Source organism: Mus musculus, chromosome 5 (assembly GCF_000001635.26).
Source record: "Mus musculus strain C57BL/6J chromosome 5, GRCm38.p6 C57BL/6J".
In the NCBI taxonomy this organism is placed as follows: domain Eukaryota; kingdom Metazoa; phylum Chordata; class Mammalia; order Rodentia; family Muridae; genus Mus; species Mus musculus.
Genome location: NC_000071.6, coordinates 124,004,641 through 124,032,610, shown reverse-complemented (window position 1 = coordinate 124,032,610; position 27,970 = coordinate 124,004,641). Strand labels below are relative to the sequence as shown.

Sequence of the window (27,970 nt, the reverse complement as noted above, 5' to 3'; positions counted from 1 at the left end):
AATGTGGACCTGACTTGCCTGGAACTCACAAGCGTAGGGATTGAAGACAAGAGTCACCAAGGCCACCCAGTCTGCTCCTTGATAGACTTGTCTGCTTTTTTTTTTTTTTTCTTTTTTACCTTGAGGGGAAAAAAAGGCTCTTATGACCTCACAACATACTCACCTCCACCATAGTGACATCATGACCGCGTGATGGCGTCACAAGGCTCTCGCCATCCCTTCCAGCTCCTCCTCTGAAGCCTCGGACTCTGGGCTGTGCTTTCGCGCGCCGATGACGTCACACCCAGCGCTGGCGTCACGTGCCCCCCCGCGAGGGGTGGGGCTTGAGGGCGGCGCTTCCGGTCGGCGGAGCTTGGCGGCCCGAGTGGCGGCGGCGGCGGCAGCGTCCGAGTGGCGGGATGGCGGGCGCCGTGAGCGAGGCGCGCTTCGCGGGGCTGTCGCTGATGCAGCTGCACGAGCTGCTGGAGGACGATGCACAGCTCGGCGACATGGTGCGGGGTATGGAAGAGGTGAGCGCCTTGGAACGGGGGGAAGGGGGGTGCTGGGACGGCGCGCTGGCAGCCAGAGTGGGGCCCTGACGCGAGAATCGGGGGCACCGAGGGCCCCAGGCCGGTTTGAATCTGGGATCGGAACCTAGAACCGAGACATGGGTTCTTTGGGGCCGGGAGAGGGAGTGAAGGCGCCGAGATTGGCTTGGTAGGGGTGGAAGTGACTGCCGCTGAATCTCCCAAGGACTCTAGTCGACCAAAGCAGGTAGACTAGGAATGGATTTGGGAAGGTTTTGAAAGGAAAGGTTGGAAAGTCGCGGGGGGCACTGAAGCCAGTAAGAGCGGATCGGATCTGAGGACCAGCTCGTGTTGACGGACCGTTCTAAGATGGGCTTGTGCGGAGCAGAGATCTGTAGCTGAGTCTAGGATGAGATTCTGAGAAAGGGGTCCTCGAAGTTCAGGCCACAGACAGCCAGAGTAAGGTGGGAAGGGGCCCAGTGGCTGCCTGCTCTCCTAAAAGGCCCTTTCCCGTGAAAGTGGCTTTGGGAGAGTTGGCTCAAGAGTTCCTTCTTTTGGTTGGTCTGTGAATGGTTTGAGCGAGGATCCCATTCCCCAAGCATCCCGGCCTTCTTGTAAAGAAAGGATCGAGGGAATTCTAGCATGCCTGTCTCTGCCCCACAGCTGTCTGCCCACCTCTTTGGGCTCCTGAAATTGCTTCTGGCAACAGAGCAAAAGGGAGCTGACTGCTGACCGCTCCCCCCCCCCCTTCTCTATAGCCTAACGCCGGCCCAGCCTCTGGAAGGCATGCAGCCGCCCATGTTTCTGGTTATCTTCCTCCACACCTCGCCTGTGGTTTGCTAGGAGTGACTGGCTTCACCCTTGCCGATCTGCCCTCTAGACTTCCCCTTTTCCTTCTCTCCCAACTGGTCCTGACGCTGATGTTAGGAGTCCTGGGGCTGTCTAATCCAGCTCTCTGTGGCCCACTACCTCCTTTGTCTGGGAAGTCTAAGCTTCCCTAAGCCCGCAGTGCTTAGGTTTTTTTGCCTCCTGCCAGAAGCTAGTATTGGGGGGGGGGCTTTCTTTCTTTTTTTTTTTTTTTTTGGCTTGCTTTGCGAAGAGGAATTGTTCAGCACCCAGCCAGCCCCCTTCCAAGGGGGCTTGTGAGAAGGTTGTACGTTCAGAATCCCTGGAAAACCCTCAACAGATCATTGTCTGCCGCTACAGAGAGGCCACTGTAGTAAGATGGTATCAGGGTTTCCATTAATACACCCCTTGTATTCACGGGCTTGGCAGCTTGGCACATAGATCCTTGCCCTGAGATGTAGTTTCCTCAGTTTGTGGTCTCCATGTGGCACTGTCTATTTTCAGAGAATAATAAGGGACCAAAAAAAAAAAATCCATCTTTCTTGACTAAATGAGAATTCCGTGCCTGCACAAGAAAGGACAGTCCTTGCTTGGCCTCGCTGCCGTTTCTGAGAGACGTTTTGTTGGCCGTGTGCAGGGTGTCTTTCCAGCTTAATAATAAAATGATGGGTATGCCTCTCAGCATGTGACCCTGCCTGCAAGCTGCCACTTTGCTGTATGTGACTCTTCTGTTTCAGTGAGAATAGCTCCTGGAGCTCTGTAAGTGGAACATCTAACAACATAAACTCGTACTTAGCGGAGGGATCGCTGGGGAGTGAGTCAAATAGTCTGACTCCAGCCTCACCATCCTCCCCCTGGAAACCTAGAGGTTGGTTTGTTTGTTTGGTTTTCTTTTTGAGACAGGGTTTCTCTGTGTAGCCCTGGCTGTCCTGGAACTCACTCTGTAGACCAGACTGGCTTCAAACTCAAAGATTCACCTGGTTCTGCCTCCCGAGTGCTGGGATTAAAGGGCGTGCTTCCTTACCTGGCTTAAAACTGGAGCTTGTTAGAGGAAGAAAAAGGCAAATAAATGTAGCAGGACTCTTGATTTTATTTATTTATTTATTTACTTATTTATTTTGAGTCAAAATGTCCTTCTACCATGGATGGAAATGGGGAGGACTGACCGCACCTGAGAAGACTACATAGTGAAGTTACTCAGCAGTAGAGTGTGTCGAGCTTTAAAAACGGGGAAGCTACTGGAAAACCAAAATATCTGGTTTGCACACCCGGTGTCCTAGTTAGGAGCGGTGTTTTCCAAAGGGATGGGTGGGACTCCGACATTGGGTTTTTACTTTATTTTTTCGGTTGTGAAAGTTTCCCTCCCCTGGCCCGTTGTGTCACGCATTTGTTTATTTTGGGTTGGTGTCAAGAGAGAAAGAGGAGTCTGTGAACCATCCTGAACTATCCACTCCTTATGTGAAAGTGTTACGGAGCTTTGCTTTGGGGCTTTGGAATGATAGGCTGCGGTGGAGGGTGGAGTGGACTTGGCTGCTGTCGTTGCTGTGTAACTGTAGGCAGCTTACAGCACCTCTCTGAACAGCTCTTGGGAAGGGCAGGATGATGCTTCGTAGAGATGACAAGGGTCGGATGAGATGGTGACTTTTAAACACCGAACACAGTTTATGGTTAGTGTTCAGTAAAGAGTAATTGCTGGAGCTGGGCGGTAGCTCTGTTGGCAAGGTGCCTACTGGAGAAGCAGGAAGACCTGAGTTCAACCCCCAGAGCCCACATAAAAAGCCAGGAATGGTGCCACACAGCTGTCATCCGTTTGTCTCCCCCAGGACAGGGAGATAGGAGGCTCCGTAAGGCACACTGGTCAGCCAGCCTAGCCTAGCGGGGGAGCTGCAGAGACCCTGTCCCAGAAAACAAGGTGGACTGGACCTGGTCCTGCATGCTCGCTCTGATATGCATGTTGCGTTGTGTGTACCCCTGTGTATGACTGATGAGCTGGGAGATGGCTCAGTGGTTAAGGGCCCTGGCTGCTTTGCCAGGGGACCTGAGTCTAATTCCCAGCACCCACATGGTGGCTCACAACCATCTACAATGGGCCCGTGCCCTTTTCTGTCACGCAGGTGTACGTGTAAATAGACCACTCATATCATATTCATAAATAAATATATGTTTAAGAAAGAAAAGAGACTAGTTGATGTCACCCTAACAGATGAAAAAAGTTTTGGGTTTTTTTTTTTTTTTAATTTTAAAGTAAATGTTGACTTGCTGTTAGCCTCAAACATTTTATCTTTCTACAGTCAGAGGGGTCGTGTGACTCAGTGGTTCAAGGAATCGTTGGGGAGTGGAATGGGACTTTCATATAGCACAGCTGAGATGAAGGCTGGCGTGCTCTCTCTCTCTCTCTCTCAGCTGGCAGAAGGACGCGTTTTAAATTGTAGGGTGAGGCTTCTCGCAGCCGGAGGGGATGTTTTGTGGCTGCTGTCAAGTGTGGCTTGGTGACAGCCTTCACTGTTAGACTTAACTGCTGTGGGCATTGTCTTCACTATTTTAATTGCAGAGTGTGAGTTTTAGCACAGCTCCTGGGCATCTGACATGATGGCAGTGCCCTCTCTCCCTCTCTCCGGCCCTGTGTGCTTTCTTTTTTCTTTTTGGGGGAAAAAAAATGTGTGTGTGAGTGGGGAGGTGGGGACCAGGACTGGGACAGGGATGGGACAGGTTGGGAAACCGACATGGGGGCTGAGACAGGGTCTGCCTGCATAGCTCTGGCTGCCCTGGAACTCATTTTGTAGACCAAGCAGACCTAGGGAGATCCACCTGCCTCTCTGGCTGCGCCGCCATGCCTGGCTGAATTTGTTTTGGGTACACATGGGTGTTGATGCAGGAGTGGGGATCAGAGGACGACTCTGAGGAGGAGGCTCTCTTTCCTTCCTCCGTGGGACAGGAGGTTCTTTCCTTCAAAGACCTCAAGCTTGTGCAACAAAGGGCCTTTACCACCTGAACCAACAGTTTAACAACCTGTTGTAACCAACAGTTGCAACCTGTGGGTCTGCACCCTTTGGAGGCTGAACAACCCCTCCACAGGCTTCTTGTAAGACCATCGGAATACACAGATATTGACATCACAGTTCACAACAGTAGCAAAACTACACTTAGGAAGTAGCCGTGAGAATAACTCCGTGGCTGGAGGTCACTGCAAACATGGGGAGCTCTGTTAAATGGTCGCAGCGTAGGAAGGTTGAGAACGCACTGGCTTAAACCGTCTTACTGGCCTGCTTTCTTACTTTATTTTTACTTGGCAGTGGAATGCACCCTTATCTGTCCACATGAACTCCCTTGACTGGCAAGGCAGTCCCATAAAAGGAACGGCTGCTTGGGGGATTAGGCAAGTACTCTGGACTTCTCGGGTCGCTTCTCCCTGTGTGTCTTCTATGAAAAAGGCTGCCTGGTCTGCGGCTAACGGTCACAGAGGATTCCGCAGCTTTGTTCCTGTGGGAATGAAGGTACCGGCACACAGACTTTTCAGAGTCTGAAAAGACAGCGTGTTTTGTGGAAAGGAAAAAAAGAACTCTGGCCTGGAAGAAGCTGCTTCCGTGAGGCCTGTTGGGCTGTGACTCGTGTGTGACAGCAGCCACTGCCCCAGTCATAATGGCTTATTGAAATGGAACGCAAACCCTGGACTCCTTTGGCGCGCGCACGCACACACACACACACACACACACACACACAGAGAGAGAGAGAGAGAGAGAGAGAGAGAGAGAGAGAGAGAGGCTGATTCACTGCTGGTGGTACTTAGGTTTTTAGAAGGCAAGAATTTGAACTTGCCGATGATTAGGCAAGTGGGGTCACACTCCGTAACCCTGGCTATCCTGGAACTGACTATATAAACCAAGCTGGTTTCAAACTCAGAGAGCTCCTCCTGCCTCTGCCTCCTGAGTGCTGGGATTAAAGGTGTGAACTCTCACACCTGGGTTTTCCCTCCTTTCTTTCTTTCTTTCTTTCTTTCTTTCTTTCTTTCTTTCTTTCTTCCCCCCCCCCCCTCTGGTTTTTCAAGACAGGGTTTCTCTGTGTAGCCCTGGTTGTCCTGGAACTCACTCTGTAGACCAGGCTGGCCTCAAACTCAGAAATCCACCTGCCTCTGCCTCCCAAGGGCAGGGATTAAAGGCTTGCGCCATCATTGCCTGGTGGGTTTTCCTTTTTTAAATAGCAATGTTACAGGTTTATGGCAAGATATGGTAGGTAAGAGTCATGTGACTGGGTGAGTGCTTTTTAAGTCTGTGCCCTTCAGTTTTCTCAGCCTTTAGGGAGAGTGGTGGTGCCTGCCTTTTTAGGGATTTTATGCAACCCAGAGGGAGTGGTCCCCAGAGGCCACAGCTCCCTCCCTTTCTTAGAGCCTTTCTGAGCTGATAGATTGAAGCTGGCTGAATTGTCTGAAGCAGCTGGACTGTCACAAATTTGAGACCAAACTGGGCTCAATTGTAAGAGACGGTCTCTCAAAAATGAAAGAGACTAGGGTCTGGGCCCGGCCAGTCTTGCTGCCCCTTGTGGCACCCGAGCATAAGCTCCCTCAGTCAAACATGTCCCTTGGCCTCTTCTTTTGTGTCATCTGTGGCATTTGATAGCCATTTTATAACCTGCTCACTTCCCTGTGGCCCCATGGCTTCATTTCGTCACATGTGTTTTCCACACTGTCACCGGCATGGTGCCTGACATACAGGGCATCCCCATCAGTGCCACGGTGAGCAGTGGCCTGGCTTCAGTGGATGAAGAGTGGCCCGGATCGAGTGCGGAAGAGGGGTGCCTGTAGATGAAATGAGGACCCAGTTGGAATGTGGAGCTCCAGCAGGGCACCTCCAGGACAGGAGCAAGTGTGTTAGGCTCTGGGGCTCCTCCAGACCCTGAGATCTGGGACTTCAGCCAACCTTCCCTGGGGCTTGGAAATCAAAGAGCCTATAAGGTTTGCATGACCACCAGGTAGGCAGTGTGTGGTCAGAAGCAAGGAGGTGCCATCAAATATCCGGAAGAAGTTCTGGGAATTGAGTGACCCCATTTTGATGTCTTCTCACGGTGCTTCTGTCTGAACTGGCCTGAACTGGCCTAAAGTGGAACCTGGAGTGACCGTTTGTACCTGATCTGCGGTGGCTGTGCCCCTGCCCTAAGGAAGGCCAGCTGTGTTGTTCATGAGGCCCTGACTGCAGTATTTGGAGTGGACGTTGCCATGGGGATTTGTGCCAGGGCACACAGTCCAAGGTTATCCACAAAGACCCGGTGACAGTTGACCAGGCAGCCTCTGGCGCCGAGAGCGTGCCGAGACTAAAGTTGTATTTGGCTGTTTTCTTCCCGGCCGTCACTTGGAAGAACTCTCCGTAGCAGCAGGACAGAGGCAGAAGCATAGCTCCTTGTGGGATTTCTTCATGTAGAATGGAATTTGAGGTGTGAGGTGTGCTGTACTTGGGATTGTTATCTCTAGGCTACATGACTAACTCTCACTTAGCAAACTCAGTTGACCCCGGAGTGGAGCTTGCTGTATAGACCAGGCTGGCCTCAAACTCACATTCCTGCCCCTGCCTCCCAAGTGCTGACGTTAAAGGCATGTGCCACAACCCCTGACATTTCTTTTCTTTTTTTTTTTTTTTTTTAATTGACATTTTTATTTCTGTGTGTGCCTGTGTGGAAGTCAGGACAGCTAGTGGGAGATGGTTCTCTGCAGCATGTAGGCCTCAGCCATTAAAGTCAGAGTGCTGTCATGGGGACATGCTAAGCCATCTGGCTGGCTACATCTTTTAAATCAAAGCTTTTGTTGTCTCCAAGGGTTAGCAAGTGGCCGCTTGAGGTCATGTTCATGTCCATAGCTCAGCGCTCAGCACGGTGTAGGGACGCAGTGGCGGCTAATTAATGTTTGCCTCCCTACAGCCGGTTCCCCTTTGTGTGCACATAGCTGAGTTCGAGGTTTATTCATTACTCAACACTTGTGGGGATCTGAAACCAGTAAAAGCCACAGTTTTCTTTTTCTTTCTTCCTTTTTCTTTCTTGTGGGGCTGGGGATAGAACCCGGCACCTTCTGAATTCGAGACAGGCTCTCTACCACCAAACTGGACCCTCAGCCCCAAGGATCATGCTGGTACACACAGTACTGGAACTTAAACACACTGTAGTCAGGGGAAACCCAGTGTGTTTGGGTCATGGAGGAAGCCTTTGGGGCATGGAGGAAGGTCACAGAGTGTTTCCTGGCTGAGCGTGACTGAGCTGGGATCCAGAGGCTGAGATATAGGTCATCAGGAGCTAAGGGAGTGGGCTCTAGGGCCTGGGTGGACAGCAGGAACAAAGACTCCCCGCAGGGTTCTGGAGCTACAAAGGCGCAGTGACATAGTAACATGCTTGAGGGACCAGTGCTAGGCTGATGCTAGAGAGGCAGGCAGGCGGGCGGGTGGCACCAGATGGCCTTGCTGGCCACCAGGGTAAGGAGCTTGGCCTGATCCTCTGGAGAGCCACTCCAGGATTTAAGCCAGGGAGCATTGCAGTTGGCTGCCCTTGACATTTATGGAGATGAGTCTGCTCTGCGTGGGGGGATGATTTGGGGGGGGGGGATAAGATGAGGAAATGTGAAGATCAGTTAGGCTGGGAAATCATATTGAACCTCAAGCAGCCACAGTAGTGGGCTTCAGGGCCCGAGGCTGTGCTCCCACCAAGCCACTGGGACTTGCTCTGCCCAGATTGGGTAATAGTGAACTGGTCGTGTGTGTCTGTCAGTTGCATGGTAGAGAGGGATATAGTGGAAAGCTAATAAATGTGTGTGTGTGTGTGTGTTCAGCAAGAAAATGACAGGAAAAAGGGCAGCATGAGTTTTAAAAACTACAAAAATTGGGAAGTCAACCATATGTATATATGTATGGATTTGCTTTTGGTAATGGCCGGAGGATGATAGCATCTTGCTGTGTAGCCCAGGCTAGCCTCAAATAGACTCTGAAGTACTAGGACTACAAGTTGTGGCTATCATATGTGGGAGGAAATGGGGAGACTGAGACAAGATTTGGGGTGCAAGGAAACTTTGAGGCAAGTTTCCCAAATACTAGTTTGCTCACTGTTAACACTGAAATATCAACAGTAGCATCCTAAGACAGGCTCCCTGTCGTTTGCCTGTTACCCTAGCTGTGGGGTGCTCAGGTTAAGGCTGCAGGAGTTAAGGCTAGACAGGGAGACATAGTTGAGACTTTTTGTTTAATAAAAGAGAAGCAGCTGTAGTCCAGGTGGCGTTCATTTAATCCCCAGCATGGGACCCCCAGTGCATGGAGGCCCTGTGTGGTCCTAGTACTTGGGAGCCGGAGGCAGGAGGATCAGGCTTTCAGGACCGTCCTCAGCTGTATAGGGAGATTGCCGCCAGCCTGGGGAAAGAAAGAACAAAAAGCATCCTATGTAGTTATCCCAAAGATTATTAAATCAGATAGCCTGTAGAAGTCAGTGTGGTACCTGGCGGTGATAAGACAGTGAGCAGAAAAGGCCTTCCCATCCTAACACAGCAGTATGAGGCCAGACCCGTCCTTCAGGCATCAATTCCTGTGATTTTAACTCTTGATCATTACACGGCCCCCAGCAAGTAGAGTTAGGGAAATGGTGGTTCATGGGGTGGGGAGGGACTGCTTTGTTTCTTTCTGGCAGGGTGAGGGGAGTGGGGGGGGGCAACCCTGGCTGGTGGGGAGGTGGGGTGGGGAAGGGGGGACTTGAGGGGTTGGGAGGGTGTAAGGTGCAGTTCTGGAGGCTGTGCACCTGCGTGCAGCATTCTGATTTCCTAGATCATAGTGGATGCCTGGGACCCTGGGGCCTCCTGGGGGATCAGTGGGAACACAGTAGTTGTTGAGTGTCCGCAATGAGTTCTGGGGCCAGGTGGAAGGCCTTGTGAGTTTTATGGACTCTGTTTCAGAAGGGTGGGTATCGCAAACTCTTAGAAAACCCGACAGATCAGAAAGCACCCCAGGGTTCAGTGTGTCTTTTCACCATGTGGGTCCCTGGATTAGAGTTCAGATGGGCAGGGTTGGTGGCCACACCACCGGTTCCCATAGCATGATTTTCAGTGGCTACTTGACATCTTCTCTGTGTCTTTGTCCTAATGTGTGTATTCTGTGTATTCTGAGTACTCAGGTAATCCCCTCCCCATGATAAATTCTGATAAATGACATTTAGGGACTTTTTTCCCCCAGTGAATGGTTAGTGTTGGGACTGCTGTGATGGACTTATTGCAGAGGGACCTGTCTTTCAGTCATTGAGGGCGTGATCCAAAGACACTTGTGGACCCTGGCCCTGCTAATACCTTTTTTGTGCCCCCTATCTCTCCAGCCTTTGCCTTCTGATTTTCCCACCAGAGGCCTGAGGCGATGGGTAAGCCCTGGTAGGAACTAGAAACACTCAACTGTGAGCTAAAACAAGGCCTCTTTATAAGCTGATTAACTCTGGTATTTTGTTATAGTGATGGAGAATCAGGAATCATTATGGCTTAGGTGTCTGGTTCCCTACAGGAGATAGCTAGGTTTTTGTTAAGAAACTTAAGTAGAATAATCTAGAGAGCAATAGTTTCTCATTTTGACTAATTTCTTTTTTTTTTCTTCTAACTACTTACAAGAAGGAAAAAAAAATCTCCCAATTAGAACAGGATTTTTCTCCTCTATACGAAAGTGAGACTAGATAATGAAAGTCATGAAGACGGAAGTCAGAGTGGGGGTTAGAAAGGCCATGTCAAGACTCGTGTTAAAGATAAGAGGGAAACATCAGAAGACACACAACCCGGGGCCCACCAGGAGAGACAGCTTTCCGTTTGGACTTCATAGAGACCAAGCTGAAAGACGCCCCCACACCAGCCTCTTGGAAGTTGTGGGTAAGAGGAAAGAGAGCCCAAGAAACCTCCGAATCTTCGGTGGTTGGCCTCAAACAGAAACCACCAAGAAAACCCAGTTCCAGGGCCTTGCGGTGGCCTCCCTCACAGTCCCACTGCTGAGAGGCTGAGAGAGGAGGGTCACTCGAGCCCACAAGTTTAAGACCACTCCGGGCAACATGGGAGATCTGTTCCCCCACAAGAGAGAAAAATAAACGTAGAAGTTGGGGTTTAGAACTTTTCTTTAGTAAGCTGAATTTTGTGCCGGGTGTGGACAAGGGGAGAGAGTCTTCGGTTTTAAATGACCACAGAAGACTGAGAGCTCTTTTTGTTGAACTAAGTGTTGCAGTAAGTCTACATCTGCCTGCCTTTGCCATCAACAGAGGTGACTGAGGGGCAGAGAGATTGCTCAGTGGCTAATGCCAGTTGACAGCCTGAACTCGATCCCCAGAACCCACGTGGTAGAAAGAGAGAACTAAACCCCATGCTGTCCTCGGGTCACGTGTGTGTCCTAGCTCCTTGCATATCCATTGTGGCATGGCTTGTGCCAGTGTGACGTCCCCATCCATTTGCATTTCTCTTTGTGCAAGCACGCACATACGCATGCACGCACACACATGTACACACACACCTGCACAGACTCACACACTCGCAAACATTGAAAGTTTTTAAAAGGATCTAAGCCAGGCGTGGTCACGTGTGTGTCATTCCAGTTACTTGAGAGGCTGTTGCAGGAAGATTTGAGCTCAGACGTTGCAGACATAAATAAGTAAATAAATAATTCCAGGGCTTAAGAGGCAGAGGCAGGCTCAAGCGGATCTCTGTAAGTTCAAGGCCAGCCTGGTCTACAGAGTGAGTTCCAGGACAGCTAGGGCTACACAGAGAAACCCTGTCTCAAAATAAACAGTGTGATGCCCCTCACCGCTCCTCATGGTGAGCCTGGCCTCTGCTGCTCCCTAGCCGCTCATCAAGGGCCAAATGTGGTTGCTTCTAGACCTTTTCATTCTGGGCTTATTTGCTTAGAAATTATGCAATACTCTCCAGCTGGTGAGCTGTGCATGGAAGGACGAGGGCTGCTTCTGTGAAGGCCGAACTAGCTATGTGCTTTCGAAAGTGCTGATACAAAGCGTTTCACTAGGAAAGACCCAGAGGCTCGAAGGTGAGCGAGGTGGGGACTGGACTGAGAACCAGTCAGAGCGTCCCGGGATTCTGCTCTCACGGTCTTTGCTCACAGGAAGGATGTGACCACCTAAAAATGAAGTGGAGGGGCTGGAGAGATACGGGCTGTGGGTAACAGCACTCCTTTCTCTTGCAGAGGACCTGGGTTCAGTTTTCAGCACCCACATGACAGCTCACAACTGTCTCTAAATCCAGTTCCAGGGGATCCGGTGCCCCTTTATGGTCTCTGTGGGTACTGGGCATACATATGGTACACATGAAGATAAAATACCCAACACAAAATAAATAAATCTTTTTTTTTTTTTTTTTTTTTTTAATGAAGAAAGTGGAACCTTTCTTTAATGAAAAGACCTTGGCAGCTAGGGAGATAGGTCAGGGTAAAGTGCTTAAAAAGTTCCATCCCTAGAAACCATTCGTACAAAGCCAGACTCCCGCAAGATTGCCAGGTAGTGGGCAGTGTGCTCTTGAAGCCCAGTGCTGGGGAGATAGAGATGGGCCAGCCAGTGAGAGACCTTGTCTTAATTTAAGACTGTAAAGCTGACACACCTGAAAAGAGATAACTGTGTCCTTTGGCTTCCACACACGTGTGCATGCACGCATGTGCCTGCACACACACAGGAAAGACCTTTGTCTTAAGGGGGTGGGGGAAGCACATTCCTGCCTTTGAAATGGCTAGCCAGTGCATGCGGGAGGTAGGATTATGAGTATGGGGCCAGCCTGGACTACATAGCGAGAGCTATCCGAAAGAAAACAAAACAACCAAAGTGGTGTGAGTGCATTTTAGCCCATCTGCCCAGTTAACTGATTCTAATTATGTGTGGTGCAGAATTTCCAGGCTTAGCAGCAAAGGTTGGGATTCAGTGGTCTGGGAAAACACGCACACATACACACTCACACTCACACACACACACACACACACACACACACCCCACTTTGGGAACCAAGGGTCAAGGCAGTTAGTATCGTTGTCAGTGTGTGTGGTCCATCCTGCCTTCCCATCCTCCTGCCTTCCCACCTCACCCAGGGTCCCAGTGGCTCTAGTCAAGTTACATCTGAAATCAGGTCTCAGTTATCGGAGCCAATCAGACAGGTGGCTTGCGCCTCACACCACATCTAAGTAATTCCAAGTTTCAAGAGCTTGATTCTTTTTATCTGAATATTAGGAAATCAGCCTTCTAGGAAATGGCAAGCCCTGGCGTATCCTCCTACCAGAACTAGGACACTGGCAAGCTGTGTGTCCCAGAAGTGACTTCATTTCTTCTCTGGGACTGGTCCGTTTGCTTTCAGGCTCTTGATCTTCATGTGAGTGGGGTCCCAGTCCTTAGCTTGGTGGCCAGCTCTGTGAGGATGGGTCTAAATTTAGAGGCCACTACCCACTCCTTTCTGAGAAAGCAACTAATGTCTTCCATCCCAGCAACAAAGGATCTTTACTTTAAAAAAAAAAAAAGAAGAAGTGTGACTGGACATTGTTGGACCGTTTGTGTGTTTGTTTTTTGAGACAGGATTTCTCTGTATAGCTTTGACTGTACCAAAACTCATTCTGTAGGCTAGGCCAGGCCAGCCTTGAACTTGCCAAGATCTGACTCCCTCTGCCTCCCCAATGCTGGGACTAAAGGCATTTGCCACTCTACCCAGGAAACCTCTGTTTCTCAGCCAAGTGGGCGGAGCTTTTGATAAGCAGCTGGCGAGTTCCTTCCTGAGTGGGCTGTAGTCTTGGAGATGCTTTCACACAACCCCCGGGACAGTTGTATTTTGGGCCAGTTTCGTAATGTTCCGCAGCTCCTCCGCTGTATTTCTGGACCAGCCGATCTTCCCTCTGTCACTGTGCTGAGCAGTCTGCCACTGCTAGGCTCTTCTCAGGAAAAGGGAAGGGAGGTCTGAATTGAAGGGAGCAGCCTCAGACCTGGGGTGGGGAGGGGGGGTGACTGTTGGCCTGGACCACACAGGCCTCCTGAACACACCGAGTCCGCTGGGAACTGACTTTTGCCATTGGTTAACTCTTTTTGAATGGGAGATGGATTTGAGCTTTCAGGGCCGGCAAGATGGCTCAGAGGGTACAGGTGATTGCCTCCGAGCCTTCTAATCACCTGAGTTTGATGATGGAAGGAGAGAACCAACTCCCATTAGTTGTTCTATGATTTCACTCATGTTCATGTGTACACATACACACACATACACACAGTATGTCATATAAAAATAACAACATACCAAGGCTGGGGAGGTGATTCAGCGTTAAAGGCATATACAACTCCTGCAGAATACCCAAGTTTGCTTGGCTCAGTCATGTGTAGCTCTCTCTCCAACGCCAGTACTCACGCACATACCCACACATACAGACACACGAATATACATCATTAAAAAGAAACTGCCAGCGTACAGCCTGTGACTGTGGTGACCTGCAGGGGTAAATGGGTAAACAGTTGCAGTTAACCTGCTGAGCGTGTGCCCTGCAGACCACAGGCCAGCGAGTTCCTTGCAGCGTGGTCTACAAGCTGACAGTATCCAAGGTCCCAGTGCAATCTCAACCCCTTTGCTGTGGGTGGCACAGTGGAACAAAAGCTTAAGGTCTGTCGTCTCATCCTTGTGTTTCAGGGAGCTTTAAGTTTATCTGAGGTGGCAAAGGCCAAATGGAGATGTGCTCAGTGGCTGATAGCCTCACTAATTGGGCAGTTTGAGAGCGTCTTACTCTGCAAACTCTAACTCCCTCTTCCGGAAGTTGTTTTGTTTGTTTGTTTGTTTGATTGATTGATTGATTGATTGATTTTTGCTGTTTTGTTTGTTTTTTTTTCTGGTCTTTTGAGACAAAAGGAGCCTCATTGTAGTAGTCCAGGCTGATCTCAGACTTATAGCAATCCTCCTGTCTCAGCCTCAGAATACTGGGATCATAGGTATGAGCCGCCACCATGCCTGGTTAAAAAAGTTGTCTTTAAAAAGGTGAAAGTGAGCAAAGCCACTATCATGCTGTTCCTGTGTGGATTGTGTTGCCCGTGATCAAATAAGGCAGGAAGCTCTAGCGATTCAGCCAGCACTGGGAGACGTGGAAGATGCCTCGGAAATAGTGTCGAATGCGGAGAGTGATCCTGGCACTGCAGTCAGGATACAGAGCTCGCCCACCGAGTTTTTAAGAGTGAGTGATAGGATGCTGTGGCTTTTAAATACTTTCAAAGTCAAGGTTGCAGGGTGACTCTGTAGATAGCCTCCAGCAAGGGCAAGGCCCTTTACATGAAGAAAAAGGGTGTTTTAAAATGTTGGCAAGAACCCAAGATAGGGTTATGTGCTGGCTGTGTTGTGCGTGGAAATAATAACAGACAGACAGACAGACAGACAGTGGGAGTGAGTTCTAGGTGGTGGTTGGAAGTGAAAGGTAGTGAACTGTTGTCTCCATTTGTTCCTCAGCAGAGCCACGGAGAAAACACAGTCAGGCAAACCTCAGCATTGTGACAGCAGGGCAGAGGGCACAGATGCCGGCACATACTGGGATGGGAAGGTGGGGGCCCACCGCAGTGAAGTGTCCAGTTGCCCCAGGAGCTCCCTAGCCCTTTATGATCAGATCAGCTCCAGTTCCCCTCCCCCTTCCAAGGCACTGCCTTGTGTGTGCGCAGGCCACGCTGCTAGTGACAGAATGCATAGCCCTGCCTGGACTAGGGCAGCGGCCAACCTGCAGAGCCTTATGCATGGAGATGATCTTGACCATGAGACGCTGGAGGTCTGGGCTGCTTCCAGGTCATTGTCGGGGCTCTTGGGGGTGCTTCCTGTGTGTTTGCTGCGTGAATGAAGGAACGAACGAATGAATGAGTGACCGGTCACTTGTTAGAGCATGTTGTGACTGACCAGGGTGAGCAGTTGCTTGTGGTTTTTAAAAATACACTTTTAATTGAAATAGAATTACACATTTTCCCCTCCCCTTCCTGTACGTCTCTAATCCTTCCCGAGCCCCCTCCCCCTCCTCAGATTGATAGCTCTTGTTCATTAGTTATTGTTGCATACTACACACACATACACACACACACATACACGTCTGTTTTGTGTGTGTAGGTTTCAAGGCTGACTACCTTGTGTTCGACAACCAGTAAGGGTACCCACCAGTGGCAGGCAGCTTCTCTCGCCCATCATTCATTATTTGCCTAGTTCTTTGTCTAGGACTGGGACCCCGTAAAGCTTCTTCCTTTTGAATGAATAGGAAATTACAGTGGCCTCAGGGCTGTCCGATAACTCAGCTGAGTGTGTGTGTGTGTGTGTGTGTCCCTGACCCTGTGAGGGTGTGCACCCCACTTCACCTTCTTCCATCTTTGGTCCACATTGTTGAGTCGCAGCACCAGAAAAGGAAGAGAGGTCATAGGGACTGTTCAGTCAGTTGGCTTCGAGGAACAGAGCAGGAGCGAGGGTGGACCTCGAGGACAGAAGAAGATGCCAGCACTGTGCCCATGCCCTGTGGTGGCTGCAGCAGCTCACCACAGTCCTGTGGCCTCAGAGTGTATGTGTCACACTGCAGGAGCTGGGAGTCTGGCATGACGTGCTGTGGCCCCTCTTTCACGTCAAGTGGTGGCCACACTCCTCCACACTCAGTACAAGAGGTGGCAGAGAACCCTGAGCAGGGAGGGTCTAGTTTGGGGTGGGGCTGTTCAGATAAAGGCAGCTCAGAGCCATTGCCAAGCTTGGTAGAAGTGTGGACAGGTCATTGGGGACCTAGGAGTCACATGGACAAATCTAGTGGCATATGTCATATATGCCAGGGATAGGACTTGTGCTTATTGCCCAGTAATATGTTTGCTTGTTAAATAAAGCAAGATTATGCATATGCTCGGCCTGCCGAGAGTGGAGAGGTAACCAGGTAACCAGGTTGTAGCTTTCAAGTGACTCAGCTGGATCTGCATTCGCATCACGTGACAGGGCCACCTGTACTGTTAGGAATGTCCAGCTGAGCCGTGCTGGTGGCGCAGCCTTTAATCCCAGGACTCTGGAGGCAGAGGCAGGTGGATCTCTGAGTTCAAGCCCAGCCTGGCCTACAGAGTGAGTTCCAGGACTACACAGAGAGAACCCTGTCTGGAAAGACCGGAGAGAGGGAGACATGGAGGGCGGGGAGGAGGGATATTTGCTCCTGTAGTTCAGGAGCATGTCTTGTGTAAGGAGGAATCAGGGACTGCATTTAGGAAGACACGCTTATAATTACAGACAAGGGAGCCAGACTCTGGCCAGCTTGGGTCAGAATTTCATTTTGGAGAAGTAGCTGGTTTGGATGGTGTCCACTGGAAACCCAAGCTTTTGACCTGGCCCTAGCCAGCAGGGCTAGGGAGTTTCCCATCTGTAAGTGTTGCATGGTCAGGGAGCTTACATCTGTTTTCTTCTAACAGGGTCATTGTCTAACAGGTCTCCTCGTCCTGCCCCATTTCAGACAGGGTGTGTAGGGAGGTGTACACTGGTGGAGGTCACAGGTGTCTTCTATTCTCCATCTCCCTCTGAACACAGAGCTCACCTATCAGCTGGCCTGGCAGGCTTGTGAGCTCCAGGGTCTGCCTGCCTCTCTCTCACCCCCAGTGCTGGAGTTAAACCTGTGTGACTGGGCCCTGGGAATCTGAACTCGGGTCCCCTCCGGTCCTTACTCTAACCCCCCCCCCCTTTTTTTTTTTTTGGTTTTTCAAGACAGGGTTTCTCTGTGTAGCCCTGGCTGTCCTGGCACTCACTTTGTAGACCAGGCTGGCCTCAAACTCAGAAATCCGCCTGCCTCTGCCTCCCAAGTGCACCACCACACCCGGCTCCAACCCCCATTTTTAAAGAGAGATACTCTCTTTTCCTGGGGTGTTTGCCTTCTGTTGTACTGACATCAGAAATACCTTTTTTAATGTAAGGAAATAACTTTTTCCCTGTAGAATTAATTATATGATTGTTAAAATGAATCAAGTGATTGAAAAAAAAATCAAGTGGAAGCTCAAAGAAGAAAGTTTGGAAGTGAACTGATTCCGTGAGTTCAGGCTGGCCATGTTAACTAACTCTGGGCAGATGTCCTAGTCGGCCCTCGTTAGACCCCTGGGCAGAAATAGCCATGCAAATGGGGCCTGATAAATGTGTCACACACCGCTCAGTTTCCATAAGAGGAAAAGAAAGCTAAAGTGAAACCCAGAGCTTTTACAGAAATGGCTCTTTACCACAGAGAAATTATTTCCTGAAAAGATTGCTCTATGGTTTAAAAAAACAAAAAAAAGGACCGTGGGAAAAGATCAAGGAATCAGGCCACCGCCAGCCTCGGTTCCCACGCGTGCCCTCGCCTGTCATGGGGATGAGGATGTGAACAGCTTGGAATCCTTTCAAGCCTGACGTTTGCTAAAGTGGACTTCCCTCTGCTCTCGGAGCCTTTGCTGGGCCAGTGGCCCTGCTGAGCTTCCCCTGTCCCTGTCCCTGCCAAAGTTACAAAAGCTAAGAATGGAAGGTCAGTTAGCCCGAGGCATTCCCGACCCTTGCCTTGGCTGCCGTTGCCCTCCTGGAGGTTGAGGAGGTTCTCTGGGTGGCCATTTAGGACTTGTTGTCATTTGTTCTTATTTTTTAAAAAAACCATCTGCCGGCCCAAAGGGCATATAAAAAAATATACCCTGTTTAACAGCCTGGCCATCATCATTGGGAGTTTGTTTGGTTTCTTTTATTGGTGGGTGGCTTTGACTTTATGAATCCCATCAGATGACTGCCTGATTCTCAGCACAGGCTTCCCTGTGTTTTCCTCCAGGACTTTGTGCTATGTAGGGCAAGTGGTCCTGACTTGGACCCTGTGGGAACAAGATATTTTTGTATTCGCATTTTATAGAGAAACCAAAGTGGTGTGTCTCAGTTTAGCTGCGTGCTGGACTCCCCTGAGACTTTGGGGAAAAAGTCCTTGCCTGGGCCCCATCCAGGCAGTTGGCTAGTAGGTGGTTGGTCTGGATTGGGGTGGGGGGGGTGCGGTGCCCAGAGCCTCATACATGCTAGAGAGGTGCTCTGCTACTGAGCTGTGCCCCAGACTACAAGCACCTAGCTTTTCAGCACCCACTTTAAGGAGCATTCTGATGGGTAACTGCTGTATTCTGATGGGTAGCCGCTGTATTCTGATGGTAGCCGATGGGTATCGGCTGTTGTGAAGCCACCTTTAACAATGCCCAGGCAAGTGCTCGCATGTCTCCTTTCCCACGCCCACCTCAGGACCACGAGGCTACTGTGTTGCTTCTGCTTTGGAAACTATCCACCGAGTGTGACCCCACGTGCCTGAGATAGGCTTAGACTCAGGTGACATTCCTCGAGAGCCCATTGAGTGCTCCGTGTTCCTTGACAACAGCTCGCTTTCTCTGAGTCCGTATCTTGTTACCCTTGGCGTTTTTGGGTGATGGTGGGGATGAGACCCAGATCCTTGCACATGATTGACAAGCACCCTGGAGCCCCGCCCCGTTCTTTGGTGGAGAATCTGCCTCAGATGGTTTTTGGTTTTGTTTTCTCGGGGGGGGGGGGGGGGTGTGCGTTGGTGGAGCAGATCTCACCACTGAGTGGTCTCTGTGGGGGGGGGCCTGTTGTGCCAAGCACGATCTAAGAGCTTGGATTTTGATGGGGCTCGCCAGACGGTGAGCAAGAAGAGACATTTCTTATTGTTGAGAGTGGAGAGCGATGGCGGTGGGTGCCTGTGAGCTTATTAGCTCAGGGCGGTCAGGGAGGCCTCAGAGTAAAGAACAGGTCCAGCTCCATCTCAGCCAGCGGGAGCAGGGCAAGAGCGGCCTAGGATATGGCTACAGAGGATACGGCTACAGAGGACATGGCTACAGAGGACACAGCTACAGAGGACTCTGCTCCACTTTGAGCGTTCCTGTACCTGTGAGTTTCCTCTGCCTGCCTCAGGCCTGGAAGGTAGTGGCTTGTCATCAGTGGTGTGGGACAGAGCATTGCAGTCCCAATGTTGCCGTTTACAGCGTGAGTGTGGTGCTTCACAGTGTGTTGACCTCAGTACTTGGGAAGTTGAGGCAGGACGATTGTGAATTTAGGGCTAGCCTGGCCTACACAGTGGGAACCCATCTGGAAACACACAGTCATAAGAACGGTGCAGAGCCAGCAGCGGGCTGGGAGCTGGAGCCACCGCCTGGTCCTGGCCTTGGCCTTGATCCCCGCCCCCCAACTTGTGAGGCCACAGCAGTTCCTTTCCTTCTGACTAAGCTTGGTTTAGGCATAAGCGTCGGAAGAGATGTTAGACACGAGACACGGCTCCTGTGTCCTCTTTATCTCATCCCCCAGTGGTAGGACCTGGTAAAGTTCTAACACATTACACTCACAACCAAGGGCTGGACCCTGATCCCGACAGGACATAGAACAGAGACTCTGTCCCCAGTTAGAGGCTGTGTACTCACAGCCCCTCCCTGCTCCGCACAAACCTCTTTCTCTCCATCTTGCTATCTGAGACCACTGCATGCATGGAATCAGATCTATGGCCCTTCAGGGTTGGCTTTCTTCACACCCTGTGATTCCATGGGGTTTTCTTTGAGTTTTTGGTGTCTGAGTCCTGCTCTAAGAATACACTGTAGCTGTCTTCAGACACACCTAAAGACCCCATTACAGATGGTCATGAGCCACCATGTGGTTGCTGGGAATTGAACTCAGGACCTTTAGAAGAGCAGTCAGTGCTCTTAACCTCTGGGCCATCTCTCCGGCCTCCTGCTCTTCCTTTTAATTGCCAACTAGCATTTCATGGTATACATTCACTGCCGCTGCACTGTTCTCGTAGTAAAAGATATGCGGCTTGCTGCAAGTTACAGAGTATTGTTACTGGGAAATTTAAGTGTAGGGGCCTTGCATGTGTATGTAGAGGAGATTTTGTTTCTCTGGAGGAATGCCCATGCGTACAGCTTCTGGGGCAAATTGTAGTTCCAGGTTCAGTTTTATAAGGCCTGCCTGCCAGAGTGGCTATACACAGGTTGCTTGGTTTCTTCCTCTCAGCAGCTTAACAATGGAAGGAAAGACTCATGGGGCCATCGGTCCACAGAGCCCACAAATAGCTCAGGGCAGCTCTGGAGCAGATGGGCCACGGGAGTCCTCCCTGCCCCCCAGGAACCCTCCTTAGACTTCAGTCGTCCTCCCTGCTTGCTTGCCAGGTCCTCCCTGCTTGCTTCAGCAGCAGAGAGAAATGAAAGTGTCTCCATGCCCCCAGCCATGGGCCTGTGTCAGGCTCGTGTTTGACGGTGTTGAGCTGTGGGGGGGTTAAGTGGCTTTGTGACTGAGGTCCTCAATGGTTGGTTTCAGCCGAGTGTGGTCTTTAGGGCCTGTGTATCGGCTAAACAAATGCCTCGGGCACAATCAGGTACTCAGTATTCAAGGGTTCCCTTGGTCTCCACTGTGTGTGTCCCAAGAGTGAGGACGCTGGAGCTGTCGAGGGTACGGTGGGAGGTGGGGGAATAGAGGACTATATACAGAATACAGAGAGGAAGGAAGTCATAGCAAAAATAGCCTGGGCGGGGTGGCAGAAAAATATTAAAGGGAAAATGAACGGCTGGGCAGGGATGAAGAGCTGCTGCTGAAAAAGGGGCTGTCTGTTGCGTCGCTTGGGGCGAGGGCTGAACTTAAAGCGCAGAAATCGAGGTAATGGTGGACAGGCCTTGTAGAGGAAGTTGTCCCGAGTGACAATCAGGAACCAGAAGGCAGATGTTCATGTTTTTTCTCTTTGAACCCGAGTGGCCAATCTTTGTCCCTGTCACAGACCTCCCTCTCTAAGCCCCCCTACAGCCAGCCTTCAATCCCTGTCAGAGGGCCTTGAGTTGATGAGGGGACTGTTGTTCTGCACAGTCAACTCCTCTCCTTTTGGGGGTCAGCTGTACTGATGGGGACGACGCAGGAGAGCTGCTAATGGGCGGGCGGGTGGGAGTGAGAAAGATGGAGAAGCGGTCACTGTAAACATAACTCCCTCTCTGGGCCCCGGCTGGGCTCTTTTGATCTGAGGCTGACTATGGAGCACACATTGGCATCCTGCCGGCCAAGCAGCCTCTGATGAAAGTGGCTGTGATTTCCTCTGCAGCGGCGGAGCCTGCCTGAACAGCCCAGCCCTTTGCCTTTACAGATGTTTGCTTTTGCCAGTACAGCAGCAGCTGTGCAGGATTCCAAGCCACAGTGCATCATTGAAGCCAAAGCCCAGTGCGCTGCCATCGGGAGGGAGGGAATCTGGCCGCATCCTTTGTGAATGGGGAGAGTGCTCAGAAAGAAGGCGGAGGGGCAGGACTCTCTGCTTAGCTTATCTGCCCAGCCTGTAGGCCATCTGGGAGACCAGGGAGGGCGTGGCCTTCCGGGTGCCCCCCACGCAGAACTTGCCTGAGAACTAACACACCGACTCCCCCCCCCCCCGCCCCCATCTCATCAGCCCGTGTGTTTCTTGCAGGCGCAGACGGTTCAGCTTAACAAAGAGATGACCCTGGCTAGCAACCGGAGCCTGGCAGAGGGAAACCTTCTGTACCAGCCCCAACTGGATGCTCAGAAAGCTCGCCTGACCCAAAAATACCAGGAACTCCAGGTTCTCTTTGAGGCCTATCAGATAAAGAAGACCAAACTAGGTAACATTTTTTTTCAGGTGATCTTTGAGATTAAAGAGTTGAAGGAAGACTGAGCAGTGATGGCGAAAGCCTTTATTTAGTCCCAGCACTCGGGAGGCAGAGGCAGGTGGATCTCTTAATACAAGGCCAGCCTGGTCTACAGCCAGGGGTATACAGAGAAACCCTGTCTTAACTGAAAAGAGTTGAAGTAAGCGTACAGAGTTCAAAGGTCTCCCTACCAGGAAAATGACATGAAAAAGTCTCAGGTCACATTAGTGACTGCCGTGACAAGCAATAGTTTGTATATAGAACACACTGCTGGTTTAGGGAAGAAACCACTTTCTAAATCCACGACTCCGCCTGCTCCAGAGAGTACAGCAGAAATCTTCTGAACTGGGGTAGTCAGCTGACACTTCAGAAGAGCCTTATCGCCGGAACATTGTGCAGAAGTGTCAGAGCTCACTTCATCTGTATACAAAGATAGAAGGACTGAGTGTGTATGTGGTGCGGTACGTGTGTGCTGTCAGTGTGTATGGTATAGTTGTGACTGTGGTATGTGTAGCCTATTCGTGTGTGTTGAGTGTGTAGTATATGTGTATATGGGGGTGAATGTGTGTGTGTGTGTGTGTGTGTGTAGGGGAGTACGTGGTATGTCTGAGTGTGTGTGTGGTGTGTGGTATATCTGTGAGAGTGTATGTGGGGTGTGTGTGGGAGGTGTATAGTGCATGAGTGAGTGTGTTGGGAGAGAGTGGTGGTGTGCTGTGTGTGTCAGCCCTGGTTGGGCTTGAACTGAACTTTGTAGCAGCAGACGACCCTTCCTGCCTCTGCCTCCTAAGTGCTGGGATTGCGAGTGTAAAGCAGCAGGGCCTCAGGGCTGAGGCTGAGGCTGAGGCTGTTCATGGAGCGTTTAGATTGAGAGACCTTGGGGCAGAGAGAGAGACAGAGACAGAGACAGAGAGACAAACCGACTGACTTGTGGGCCTAGAGAGATGTGGCTCAGTGATTAAGGGCATCATCTGTTTTTCTGGAGACCCAAGATTCAGTTCCCAGCCCCCACTCGGCAGCTCACAACTGCCTTGATCCAGTTCCAGAGGCTCAAACCGCCCTCACGCAGACATCAATGCAAGCAAAATACCAATGTACATAAAATACAAGTAAAACAATTTCTTCTTTTTTTTTTTTTCCTTTTTTCTTTTTTTGAGACAGGGTTTCTCTGTGTAGCGCTGGCTGTCCTGGAACTCACTCTGTAGACCAGGCTGGCCTCGAACTCAGAAATCCGCCTGTCTCTGCCTCCCGAGTGCTGGGATTAAAGGTATATGCCACCACTGCCTGGCAAATAAAACTATTTCTTAAGACGAAACAAAGGGGAAAAAGAAAACTTGTGGGAGTCGGCTGTGTTGTCGTTCAGCGCTTGGGAGGCAGAGGCAGGTAGATCTTTGTGAGTTGGAGGCCAACCAGGGCTACAAGAACGACCCCTTCTGAAGAAACAACCAAAAAAGGACACACTGTCTGAACTGGAGAGATGGCTCGGGTTGAGTGCCTGCTATTCCTCTAGAGGCCCCAAGGACTGTTTTCAGCTCCCACACAGGCAGCCCACAGCTGGCTGGATCTGGTGTCTCCTGCTGGAACCAGCACATACTCGCAGAAAGACACAGATTAAAACACCTCGGGTGGTGGCACACACCTTTAATCCCAGCACTCACAAGGCAGCCTGGAGATCTCTGATTTCTAGGCCAGCCTGGTCTACAGAGTGAATTCCAGGGCAGCCATAGTTATTAGAGAGACCCTGTCTCAAAAATTAAACCCACAAAACCTCAAATCACCTTATATGAGGTTTGCAGCAACTGTTTACTCCAGTCCTCTTGGTCCCTATAACGTCCTTACAGTTCCTGACACCCACCCAGATTGTAAGAAAAAGAACGTTAAAGATTTGAATACCAAGTGCTGGTGCTGGCACCACCTTGGAAGGCTTCTTAGCCAGGTCTTCTAATGCCCAGGGCATGTCCTGTGACTCAGGGCCACCTGGGCCTGTCCCCAGTGGAAGGAGACACTGTGTCTGCGAGGAGACAAGTACAAACAGTGGTTGATTGAGTGGTTTTATTTGTTTGTTTGTTTGTTTGTTTTTTACAATGATTAAGTTGAAGAATAATTGACGTGTTCATCTGCAGAGTGCAGGCTGGGGTGGAATGGCAGCTTTGAAAAGAAAGAAGTCTCAGGTATATCTCTACCATGGCAGGGAGATGCTGAGCGAGAGGCTGGCAGGCAGTGTCGCATCCACGCTGTAAAGGCCAGCCTTGAGGGTGAGAAGGCAAGATGGAGCCTCTAGGAATGTCTCATCCAGCCTGGCCTGGTGGGATATTGCTGGAGATTTATTCATGTGGTGTTTTTACTTAAGATTGATTTTGATGTAGGTGTCTGTGAGTGTATGTTACCTGGCGTGGGTGCTAGGAACTGAACCCAGGTCCTGTGAGCCTTCTCTCCAACCCCTCACGCTGTTTGAATCTAAGACCCCAAGGCTTCAGGTGTGTGTGTGTGTTGGATGAAGTTATCACTCAAAAGGAGGACGTGCTAAGGGAAAGTGGCTGAGAGAAAAAGTGGGAAATGCACGGTTGGATGGTGACAGGCCTGCAGGTGCAGCCACAGGTGGATTGCAAGGTTCAGGTCTACCCGACCATGCCATCAGATTGTACAGAACATAAGAACTGGGTACGTTGTGGATAGAACTCAGGGGCAGGCTTCCTGCCTTACACTTGTGGAGCCCCCGTCCAGTCCTTCCTTAGTACTGGGGAAAGCCTGTGTGACTAGTGATGGGGTCACATATGGGACAACTCTGTGGACAGATGATGCTGTGCTGCCCTAAGGTGAGATGCTGGTGTGCTCTGATCCTACAACTTGCCCCTTCTGGCTCCTCTGGTGTGTTTAAAGCTCTCCTTTCAGTTTCCCAGAAAGTCCATTTTCTGGTAGGCATCTGGTAGGACGCGCAGCCTCATGCCGTCATATTTTTTACTGTTTTCCAGATAAACAGTCTAACAACGCTTCCTTGGAGACTCTGTTAGCGCTTCTTCAAGCGGAAGGGGCAAAGATTGAGGAGGACACTGAGGTAAGGCCTGACAGCCCTAGTGGCCGCCCTCCACATGGCTGGACTCTTAGGTCACCCTGTTCAGTCCCTGTCCTCCAGGACATGGGAGCCCCACAGCTCCACAGCCAGCCAGCGGCACTTCCAACACACAGAGGCCTGGATGCACGTGGCCATCTTGGCCTCTGGCTAGGGAACGTGCTAGGCCGGGATCAAGCGGTTCAGCTGGGGCCTGGGTGTGGATGCTCATGCTGCCCTGAACTAATGCCAGCCTCTTGGGTGCTAGTGTCTGCGGCGTCTGCTGTGGTCAACGAGGCAGCTAATCGCTGCTGCTACACGTGGCTGGCTGAATCCAGGGCTGGAGCCTTGTGAGGGGAGGAAATGAGTCAGGGTCACCTGTATGTATGCCTTAGCAAGTCAGGGCTGGCTACACATTGCCAGGTCAGGCTGGCTTTGTCTGACTAACCCATTAGGCCTCGGCAGGCCCCGATAGCCACAAGTAGGGTTCTTGCCTGCGAACTCTGTTCAGGGTGAGTCACTGGTCGGCTTGCAGCCAGGTGGAAACCAGAGGGCAGGGTCTGGGCCGTGGCAATCTCTCAAGAGTGAGAGAGCTGGGAAGCTCAGAACCATGTTGTCATAAGTAAGGCATGGCCTTGCCAGGCCTGCCATCTGTCTGTCGTGGCTCTGCGAGGTGACGGCTCCTGCCAGCATCACCCAGGCCCATAGGTCAGCAGCTCTGAGCATGTGGCAGAAGACAGGCACCCAGGAGTGCTCGCAGGAGAAAGGGGTACTACAGGGATCTGAGAGCCTCTTTCCCTTTGCCTGGGCTGTGAAGGGAGCCTTCTTCCTAACAGTTGGCCTATCTTATAACCTGCTTTCTCCTGCCTCTTGTAGAACATGGCAGAGAAGTTTCTGGATGGAGAGCTTCCTCTAGATTCCTTTATTGATGTCTACCAGAGCAAGCGGAAGCTGGCGCACATGCGCCGTGTGAAAGTGGAGAAGCTCCAGGAGCTGGTGCTGAAGGGACAGAGACACCCGCAGGCCGGGGCCCCGCCACCACCCAGGGTGCCTGAGCCCTCACCTGCCACCGCCCTTCCCTACCCCTCTCTGGAGGCCACTGGGCTCCCTTCTGTCGTGCCTCGGCGTATTCCCCCCCCTCCACCCCCGGTGCCTGCAGGACACGTAGCCACCCCTTTCGCTGCTGCCATGGGCTCGGGACAGGTTTCTGCATACCCGGGATTACAGTGCCCACCCCTGCCTCCCAGAGTGGGCCTCCCCTCTCAGCAAGGATTCTCCGCACAGTTGGTGTCACCGTACCCACCAGCCCTGCCCCAGAGACCCCCTCCACGGATGGCCCCACACCAGCCAGGCTTCATCCTGCAGTGAGCTCGGGTGCCTGCTCTTCCTGCAAGACATCCTCTGCCTGCCGTGCCGAGCTCTGCAAACAGAGGCTGTGCGGTTCAGCATCTGGGCCAAGGGCTTGGGTGCCCTGGGTCAGCGTGCCCACCTGATTTTAGAACTGTAGGTCCGTGGTAAGTAAGAGAGCAGGTTCTGTGCACCAAGGGAGCGCTGTTTGTGCCAGGCCAGTCTGCATCACCTCAATCTGTGTTGGGTGTGATTTCTGAGTGTCTCGGGCTGATGGACTTGTGCATTTGGAAAGATTACCCCCACCCCCAGGTTAGAATCCTGGCTCTCCTGTTGCAGCTTTATTTAATAAGCATGATTAATTATATGTTTTATTTTCGAGTCTTGGCCCACCAGCTGCCGTGGCGCTAGTAAAGACTGGTCTCAGCTGGCCAGCCTGGAATGTGTGCCCACGGCCAGGCCCTGCTGGGCAGCTGTGCTGTTCACCGAGTGTGCAGGGCAGGCCAGCCCAGTAACCTCCCACTCCTGCCATGCTGGGTGCTCTCATGGTTCAAAGCCACAGGCAGAGTTTGCACTTGGCTGCTGTGAGGTGTGCAGAGGCCAGGCGAACTGTGGCCCGGGGTGCGAGGCCAGTGTGAGCCCTCAGCCCTCCCCACACACCTCAAGCCGCGTCACGGTTTCTGTGAAGAAGAAAAAAAGATACTCAATGTTTTTACTACACTTGTAATTTTCCTGTTTTATATTTCAAAAGAAAACTTTTTTGACACTCTCAAGACCATTCAGGGAAACTTTTTTTAAAATGCAGATACTGTTTTGAGCTGGTTTAAAAAATGCAGATTTATTGAGTGCCGCTTCCTGTCGGGCAAGCAGTGCACGGTCACATCTGCCAGTGCCCGTGCTGTGCCTTAGCTTCACTGGTGCCAGGACTCGGAGCCCGCGGCGTGCCAGCCGCAGCTGCCCTATGGAGCCGAAGACCAGCTAGGTAGGGCCTGGCGGGCCTCGTCACTTTGTGATGGGTCAGGAGTGGTCCATCTTCCTCCACCCCGGATAATCTCAGGAGCAATGCTGCAGGTGCTGGCGTAGGCATGGGAGGGGTTTGGGGACAGCCCGCCCCACAGGGTTGGCAGTGGCCGCTCCCTCCTCTCTGGGATGTCATCTGCAGGTGCCACATGTGCAGAGTTCCCAGGGCCCGGCTGGGGAGGGGCAGCCCCACACCTGTTCCCAGAAGAGGGCTGCGAGCCTGTTGGTAGAACTTAGAACCCCACCTTCACCCTGCCAGCTGGCTACAGCCCAAGGTAACACAGTCAAGGCAGCGCTGATTAGTGAGCCTGCCCCAGCTGGGCCACCGGCAGGGCCATCAGCCTTTGTCCCCAAGTTGGACTGTTTTCCTCTCCATGGATTTGGACTCTGTACCCTACTGGAACCACTCTGTAAAGAGACAAAGCTGTATGTGCCACTTCAGTACCTCTGCCACCAGGAACGCCCACTGCCAGTCTCGGGCCGCAGCCACATGGGAGCTCCGGGTGGATGCAGTAAAGGGGCCGCCAGGCTGACCTTGCCAGGCCATAGCTGGCACTGGGGCTGTAAAGCTGTAGAACTCTTAATAAATTGAGAATTATTAATTTCA

The 27,970-nt window shown here is 51.3% G+C and overlaps 1 protein-coding gene and 1 long non-coding RNA gene across 3 annotated transcripts in view; one reads left to right on the top strand and one right to left on the bottom strand.

Annotated features, from left to right (window-relative positions):
* Gm34086 overlaps window positions 1–5,066 on the bottom strand; it is a 21,242-nt gene extending 16,176 nt beyond the window's left edge. The window contains exon 1 of one of the 2 annotated variants that reach the window (XR_387717.2): window positions 164–5,066. This is a non-coding gene — a long non-coding RNA (predicted gene, 34086). The remainder of the gene's footprint in view (window positions 1–163) is intronic. The other variant, XR_003955798.1, reaches the window with a different exon arrangement.
* Window positions 351–27,970, top strand: Vps37b (vacuolar protein sorting 37B). The gene is made up of 4 exons (NM_177876.4): window positions 351–509; window positions 21,752–21,923; window positions 24,920–25,002; window positions 25,873–27,970. The coding sequence occupies exons 1-4, from the start codon at window positions 399–401 to the stop codon at window positions 26,362–26,364; spliced, it is 858 nt and encodes a 285-aa protein (NP_808544.1). The 5' UTR covers window positions 351–398; the 3' UTR covers window positions 26,365–27,970.